The 8,351-nt window shown below is 45.4% G+C and overlaps 1 protein-coding gene across 1 annotated transcript; it reads right to left on the bottom strand.

Annotated features, from left to right (window-relative positions):
- Nucleotides 1-350: 350 nt before the first annotated feature.
- Nucleotides 351-6,911, bottom strand: b3galt2 (UDP-Gal:betaGlcNAc beta 1,3-galactosyltransferase, polypeptide 2). The gene is made up of 2 exons (XM_080860639.1): nucleotides 6,235-6,911; nucleotides 351-2,652 (listed from the first exon to the last, which is right to left on the bottom strand). The coding sequence occupies exon 2, from the start codon at nucleotides 2,289-2,291 to the stop codon at nucleotides 1,002-1,004; it is 1,290 nt and encodes a 429-aa protein (XP_080716765.1). The 5' UTR covers nucleotides 2,292-2,652; nucleotides 6,235-6,911; the 3' UTR covers nucleotides 351-1,001.
- Between the last annotated feature and the right edge of the window lie 1,440 nt (nucleotides 6,912-8,351).

Raw genomic sequence — 8,351 nt, 5'->3', positions numbered from 1 at the left:
AAAAAGAATAACTTTTTTAGATTTTCGCCATAATAATAACAGAAGAAATGACTGCATACTCACACTAATTGTACGAATTGGAGTCAGGCTTATATTATTGTATAGCATGCGTGCTTGTCTCTCTTTTTGTGTTCCATGGTGAATAACGTTCCAACACCTGTAACACTGTGTTGTCGACAGTGTAAAGCTCTGACCAATTGAAATGAGGGCAAACAATGGAAACTTTAGTGGAGGAAATACATTTAATCAATAATTCTCACTTCACACTACCTCGAGTGCAAATGTAAAGCTCTGAAAAATACAATCTCAATATAATATATCTGACAACATTGGTATAGAACGATACACCCGCTCACTCTGTGTTTAAATACTGTGTATAATAAGAATTTGACCATATGCAGTTTCTCAGGTAGATGATCATTTGGTGTGTTCTGGGCAGTTTAGGAATCAGCCTGGGGTCCTGCTTTTTGGAATGTCACACTAAAAGTGGTTGCAGAGTGTATATCCCCATTTCATGCAATTATCTACTTCACTGCTTTGCCTTTGTATTAAGTCAAAACAAATAGACTCAATCAAATTGGACCCAGTGTGGTATAACTGTGCATAGACCAAATTAAAATTTTCAGGAAAATATTGACAGCCTCACCACATACATCATTGTTGGCACCTGATATGATTAAAACCACTGTTGTAGATATATTCATATATATTTATGTTGCTATACACATTTATTTTCCTTTTGTTTTTGTGCATGCTCAATATTGCACATCAACATGTATCACATTGTCCTTTTAAAAAGAGTTACAGATTCACAATACATAACATCTGTCTCAAATTAAAAAAATAGTATTAGTCGACTGTACACAATACCAAAAACACTGTGCTGTTGCCTATTCAGTGTAGCGCTGAGCTTGAAGGAATATACATCACCTTTCCTATTCTGTATTTGACTTTTGACCTGTTGACACCACTGACAACCAGGCTGACCCTGTGGCCAGTTATCATAAGAACCTGTCCGAATGCAGCCTCCGGTGACGGTAGCGTGAGTTCTTCTCCTTGGCCATGTTGACACATGCATTGTGCTTGTTGCTTTGCAGGTGGTTCCAGTACTTGATAAGTTCATTGGGCTGAAACTGGTGAGAGGTGATGAGGTGGCTGTACTTGCAGCTGGAGTAGGACACGCGCCAGTGGTTGAAGAGGAATTCATTGGGCGGCGGCACTGGGTCGATCCTCAGCTTAGCCAAGCAGATGCCCACATACACATCCTCAAGATGTAGCCGACGAATGCTCCGAGAGGCCTGGTAGATCTTCTCTGCCAGGTCCCCCGAGAACACATAGCCGGTTCCCGAGCAGAAGATGGGGTATCTCTCGCTGGAGTAGAGCTCGGATGGCATGTACCACTTGCTGTCTTTGTTGCGGTTTGGCGCGTAGCCCCGCATCAGGTAGCCGGTGAAGAAGTTCCTCTTCGGGGGCTGGTCGGGTTTGAGGAGCTTCTGAATGAGATACTCGATGTTGACAAACATGTCGCTGTCGGTCTTCATCACATAGCTGGCTCGCGAGCAGTGTGTGGCTACCCAGTTCATGCCCATCAGCGTTTTGATGGTCAGGTTGTAGTAGGTATCCAGGTAGTCCTGCTGGATGATGTCGTGGAACTGGTGGCTCTCGTCCTCGATGGCGCTCTGCGGGTATGCCTCAGACCGGCTCGAGCCTGTGCCCAGCAGAAAAAGCCGCACAAAGCCTAGGCCAGCTGCCACACTCTCGTTCCCCCACGTCTGCCTGATGGCGTTCCTGGCCTCTGCCTGACCCGGCTCGGCAGCGATCAGCAGCACCAGGAATGGGCTGCTCTCTCGGCACTTGTGGGGCTCGTTAAGGATGTACCGGTAGGGCTGGGCTGCCAGCTTCCCGCCAACCCCCATTTCGCCTTGCAGGCTGCTGTTGGTGCTGAGCGAGTCCTCCAGGCTTAGCTCGGCAGCCGGGGGAGGCGGCTCAGCCTGATGGCTGCTCAGGTTGGCCTGTGGCTTTGGCTGCGCGTAGCCCGTCTCCTTCCAGAGGCTCCTCAGCGAGCTCTGGTTGCCCTCGCTCCTGGGCCGGAAGCCGTGCTGCATCGTGTAGGCTACGGGGTTCTCCCGGAGGCCGGTGTGGCGGGGCAGCCAGTCCTGTTGGCTAAAGAAAAGCATGGCGGCCGAGAGCAAGGCCAGCGACAGCAGCCACGCCACATGGATGCGGAAGAGTGACCGCTTGCAGCTCCAGGTCATCTTGGCCAGGCAGCAGTGCCTCCTTCGCCACTGCATGGTGCACAGAGGGACCGCTGTGGCAAAACGTAGCGGTCACATCCAATCGTGTCAAACATGCGCAGCAAAAAACAGCCCAAGGGTTTTCTGTACTGGCAGATGGGTGCTCTCAGGGCTCTCCCGCCCTCTCCTTCACTTCCTCCACCCCACTCCACCCTGCCACTGGGGAGCTAGGAGGGAAGTGACACGCTGGTCATGAGAACTGCCAAGAAGTGCTGCTGTGGCTGCTGTGGAGAGTGGCAGGCGTACATGCTGTGGGGAAAGCAACAGCTTCTTCCTCTGAGGGACAGCCGTCTCCTCGGCCCTTTCTGCCTTATTGGTTCCTTTTCTCGCTCCACCCTCAGATGAGCGTCTTCGTTATCTGGGGAGAAAAAAATAAATGTTCGCTGTGACTGCAAGCACAGAAAAAAAAGTATATGTGTCGTCTGTATTCACATGACAGAAACAAAACGTGATACGTGGATGTTACTCTATGACTATATCAACAGGGGTTTAATTAAATCCATGAAAAAAGAGAAAGCTCTAATTAACGATTTTCCTGTAACTCAGCTGGTACAGCAAGGTGCTAGTTAACGCGGATGTCATGGGTGCGATTCCCCCAACTAAGATAGTGTATGTATTTTCTGTGTAAGTATTTTCTGTCACATTATGTCGAGAGTACACAATTTCCCCCCTGCCTCCTTTCCTCTGGCATTTTATAATTAGTGTGCTTGGATGTGTGTGTACGCGCGCACAGATGCTACTTATCACCTTTCCATGTGCATCTCCAAAATGAAAGAAGTGTGAAATACTGTGCCTGTGCTGGGGCGGAAGGAAAGTGAAACACAGAGAGTGCGGAGGCCGGAAGTCCAGAGCCCACACTGCCATTAAACCCTCCAATCTCCCCCAGCCCCCCCTTGGCTCCTCTACCATCTGTACCTTCCGCACATACACTCCCCATTCCTGTCTCGTTACACCCCCAGCTCCTGAACCCCTGGCTACTGGTGAGAACGCAGCCATCAAAATGAATTTTCAGGGTCCAGCAAGCAGCATTACAGGATATCCACTTACAGCATTAGGAGATAACAGCTCTCACCTAGCACTCACCAACGCCTTTAACTTATCACCCCAGAACCAAAAGGGAGGCCAGGCTCTAGGCCAGAAAGAGACTTTCTGCCTCCCTTCCATGACTGCTTGCTTAGGCTCCTTCTCAACACCCTTATTTTTTTCTTTGTGTTTCTGTTTTTTATTTTTTTTAAATTAGCCTTCATTTTTATCTGACACATTACTGCCCCTGCATAATTAGCCATTGGGATTCATGATTGTTTCCTCATTTTTGCAAATGTCTGGATTTGAATGGTTAGCTTTTTAGCCTGCTTTCTAGACAAATACTGTGTGAAGATTTTGATTGTTGATTGGTTCACTCGGATATTGAAAACTCCGTATTGAATATTGAAGCGACTGACAATTCCATTTCCCCACCCTTCCGGATGTGTCTGAAATGCTCATTTAAGAAGTAAATGACGACTGGATCAGAGCATGCTAACCTTTCCAGCCGAACGTGCTTCTCCAGCTTGAGCAATTACAGGGAAATGGAAAGAGCTGAGCCTGCCTCTGCTTTAAAGGTTAATACTCTTCAGAACAGAGCCGGAAAGATTTCTGTTGTCTGCAGCGTGAGATCCAATTATCAGGCATCCCGAAACATGTACACAGATATGTGACAAACCATTCACTCCCCTACCCACACCTCCCCTCTTTCCCGAACCTCATTTTGCTGTTGTCTAAAATATCCACAAACCGTCACATACTTCCAGTGTGGCATGCATGCAAAAAAAACCCCAGACATTTTTCAGTCAAACATGTTTCTCCTCCATTTAGTAATTTCCTGCTTCCCACATCAATGTCTGTTTCGTCAGGTTCAATTTAATAGTTAGTCTAATTAAGAGACAGGGAGACGCCACAGCGGCCAATAATTAGAGAAGCTACATGATATCATTAGACATATGCAGGGGGAAACACCTGGAGTCACAAGAAATGTGACATGGATGCACAAAGCAGAAAAGCAGTCCCTGTGGTGTGGGAATGTGCTATTGATATTCATTTTGAGAAAATTCACATTAAGAAAAATAGCAGAGGCAAAACATTGTGTTAATGCTGGCAATTTCTTTTTTAATACGACAACTTCTTATGATTTTTCCAGTCAGAATATCAAATACTTCCTTGTAGTTATGCGACTGAACTCGGCTTGAAGGCCACTTTGTAATCGACGTGTAGAGAGAGAATTGTTTCACCATGGAGCCGTAAACATATTCCCATTAATGCTATATCTTGTATTCACATATTATAAAGCTACTGCTCCATCCGCATCATTATTCAACAGTCTTCATCGTATATGCAACTACCACCACTCATCACTTTATCATATGCTTGAATTTCAAAATGAAACCCATGATAAATACACCCCTTTAAATTCCCTGGGTCTTTTCGACCTGTGTAGAAGACTAAATAAGAATCACACAATGTTGATATTTTAGCTGGACAGAAAAGAGATTAAACAGGATTAAAATGGTTAACAAACAACTAGTGTACTCATCCGTAGCAGGCACGGCAGTTTTGAAGCCCAACCTTTCATGACGACTCATTCTTCATCAGAGAAGACGCTTTTGAGCATGGTAGACTCACACCACACTTTTCTGTACCCTAAGTGTCAATGAGCCAACCCCAGTTTGGTCACACAACACGGCCTTACTACAGATCACAGGAAATGGCTCACTGGCGGTGGGTGGGTCTAAGCTATGACTAAAAGATAATAAATAGAGAACTCAACTACTTTACTTTACTGGCAATTTATTACTTTGCTTCAGTGGCTCTGAGAGGAAGGAAATGTGAACACATGTCATCAGCACTTCCAGATGTTTATCAGTATGCAAGCATGGTCAAGGGAATGCTGTGAACTGAGAGAGAGCTTCAGAATGATTAAATTCTTAATAGGCTAAAATGTCTGAACATATTTAAAGACCCCCTGTTGAGTCTAGGCTCAGTTACAGTGACATATTGCAAAATATATAGTGTAGATTTGATTTGATGTGATATAGCTATGATATGTTCATACTCCTTTGTACAGATAGGGTTATGCGGCAGAGGTAGACTTAACTGTCCTGGTTGTTTATTGACTTGGAGATACTGCTATGTTTTGTATCTGGTTAGCGGTTAAGGAAGAATTGAGAAAACAAAATTGGAACATGACGCACTAAAGAACTACTCACGCATTAATCTCCCCCTTTTGCCATGAACTGCATGATCTCTGGGGAAGCAGTCCTGAGACTCAGCTGACTAATGTCACCGGGCTTGCAGAGGTGTCTCCATTTTTTATTGCCCGAGGGCCAGTCAGAAGTAGGGCAAGTCATCAGAGCCTTTGACATGGGCTTTGCAAGCATGGATAGGATTTGTTTTATTCACTGTATGCCAGGAACACACATTCTCAACAAGACACACATTCTCACTAATACACTCATCACGTTGTATAACGGTTTTTAGATAAGAGCACCAGATTAAGTACAGTGAATTTGGGGCATGTTTGATATTTTCCCTCTGGTTTTTAGCAGCCTCGCTTTCGTGTCACTTTGCAGCGTCCAACCCACTTCAAACAAACTTCTCTTTTAATAAGACTCCCTTCTCCTGTCACTCCTTATATGTGCTTTAGAGTGTGATGAACTCTGAACAGCTGATTAAAACAACTGATCCGCAACAGCAGCTGCGGAGGAGTGAATAAGCCAAGAGAGATGTACATGATGGGTGACAACGCTAATTGAAGTGGAATTGATCTGCTCTTTTTTGTCATGCCGGTGCAATTTGCAGTACTTGCCGTTCAATGTTTTTTTTTGGGGGGGGGGTATCAAATCAAAACACAGTTCAAAAGCAGGAAGAAAGAAACAAATGAAGGAAAAGAGCTAAATAAACCTACCTCCATTCCTAGCAGGCAGTTGGAGTGAACGGATGTTGATGCCGTCTGTCGACACACTCTGCACGCCATCTCCCCCCCTCCTCTCTGCCACTACCTCTGGAGATAAAAAAGATTAATCTGGGATAATGTGCTTCTTTCCCCTTTTCCCTAATCATCGGCGCACATCAGCCGCGGCTTGATTCTGCATGCATCAGTCTTGGCGCACGAACCCATCCATCTGCCACGGTCTTTCAGAGGCCATCATTTCCTGTTTGTGCGCTTGCCTGCTCCGGAGCTTCTGCCTATTTGTTTTCTTTTCTTGCTCCTTTCCTCTCTGGTTATTTTTATTGCCTCCTGGTTGCACTTCTACTTCTCCCCCTCTACATCAATCCCTCTCTGTCTCCCTCCGTCTCTCCAAGAAGAAAGACAAGGGTGAAAAGAAGTGAAGAAAATGAGGGGAAAAAACTTCAGCATCCCTTCTTTTGCCCTCTCCTCTGTGGACAGTGCGCATCTGATATTAATCTCTCCTCAGACAGACGAGAAGGCAGTCAGCAGAACAAGCAGCGGCAAAAGCAGCCTCAGCACTGATGTTAACGATGGTCGTGCTGCCTGGTCCTTTTTTCCCTCCCAGCTAAAAAGAAATAACACAAAAATGAAAGGAAAAAAAGGGAAACAGCTTGACTGAGGCACAAAGAAGACTGCCCCTCTGTTTTGGTTCAGGGCTGGCCAAAGGGAAGGGCTTTCGTTCTTCTCCTCCTCTCTTTTCCTCTCCCCCTGTAGTGGCAGATAGGGGCTGGGAAAAAGCAGCTGCTGAAATGCTCTCTGACGGACTCAGCTCCAGTGACTGGGGGAGCTGACGTCACAGCCTACTTAGCAGGGGATCCCACGTGACCCATTTAGATTCACTCCCACCCCCAACCCCTCTCCGTGAAGGAGAGAGGGAAAAAAAAGAGAAAAGGAATTTAACTCGCTGGTCGCATAATGCAAGCTGGGGAAGAGAGGGGGAGACAGTGGTGAGGGAGAGACTAGGAGAAGGAGAGAGAGTGAGAAAAAGAGGGATCTGTTCATGAAGTACATGTGTTCTGATGAAGGAAATCTGCTGTCTCAAGAATAGCAAATAAAAACAAAACCATGCTCATTTTACTGTGACTAAGAATTGCTGTGGAAAAAGGAATGAGTTGCAGACCTAAATGTAGAATTATTTTTATGCCTATTGTCTGCAGTAAGTATAGACGGTGTGCTGGAACATATCAGTAGTGTTGAGCCTCTTGTAACTAGAGTATTGAAAATGGAAAAAATAATAATAAATAAGGTGCCGTATTACTTAGCTTTATCCACACACACATCCCTTGCTGGCTGACAAACTAAATTAGTTTGGACTAATAATTAAAAAGGAGAAGAAGCTGAAAACCACATGTGTAGCCTTGCTCGAAATCACTGTGCACTGATCCCAATACACCGGTCTCAAAACTTCAAACCAACCTGGCTTGCAAGGTCAGGGTATGAAAATTGACTCCAGTAAAAAAGAAAAGCTCCAGCTAAGGGGTTCGTGTTGCACATTGTGCGACTAGCCGCGTCTCCAAGGCGTAGGCACATTGTAAATATTGTAAGATATCACAGCGGTTCGGAAGCACAGGAGATTGAATAATTAATGGAGGGCCTCCCGTTGACAGAAATACTGTGGAGGCCATTAGCTCGGCTATCTGGCCGGCACCAGCATATTTGTCAGAAGAAAGTAACATTCGGGAGGGGGGGATGATTGATTCCCCTCTGGCTGCCAGGTTAGAATCGGTGTCTGCACATTAATATCGGGTGACATCTATTAAAGATACGACTTCCTAAACGTCGGGCTTGGCTTGCTCTGGGAAGAGATGCGTATCAGAATGCAAATTGTCATCATTAATTGTTTGCACTCTAAAGAACCACACACACACTCACACACTCACAAACTCATACACAGGAGGTAAGAGAATGAGACAGCAAATGAATAATGAATAACACAGAAACTTTATATTATCTACAGCCAGGACAAAGTGATACAACTGAAATTTCTCTCTTTCCTTTAACCTGTAGCCTAGAAAATCACCAATCTAGCCAAGGTGTCTACGAGTCCTTGAGCTAGATGAAAGTACTTTTCC

The sequence above is a fragment of the Sprattus sprattus genome (genome assembly GCF_963457725.1).
Source record: "Sprattus sprattus genome assembly, chromosome: 2".
Classification (NCBI taxonomy): domain Eukaryota; kingdom Metazoa; phylum Chordata; class Actinopteri; order Clupeiformes; family Clupeidae; genus Sprattus; species Sprattus sprattus.
The sequence above is the reverse complement of the archived record's forward strand: the minus strand, read 5'-3'. Positions and strand labels throughout refer to the sequence as shown.

Coding starts and splice junctions, on each gene's coding strand:
- b3galt2 (XM_080860639.1), bottom strand. CDS start 2,291: ATGCAGTGGCGAAGGAGGCACTGCTGCCTGGCCAAGATGACCTGGAGC.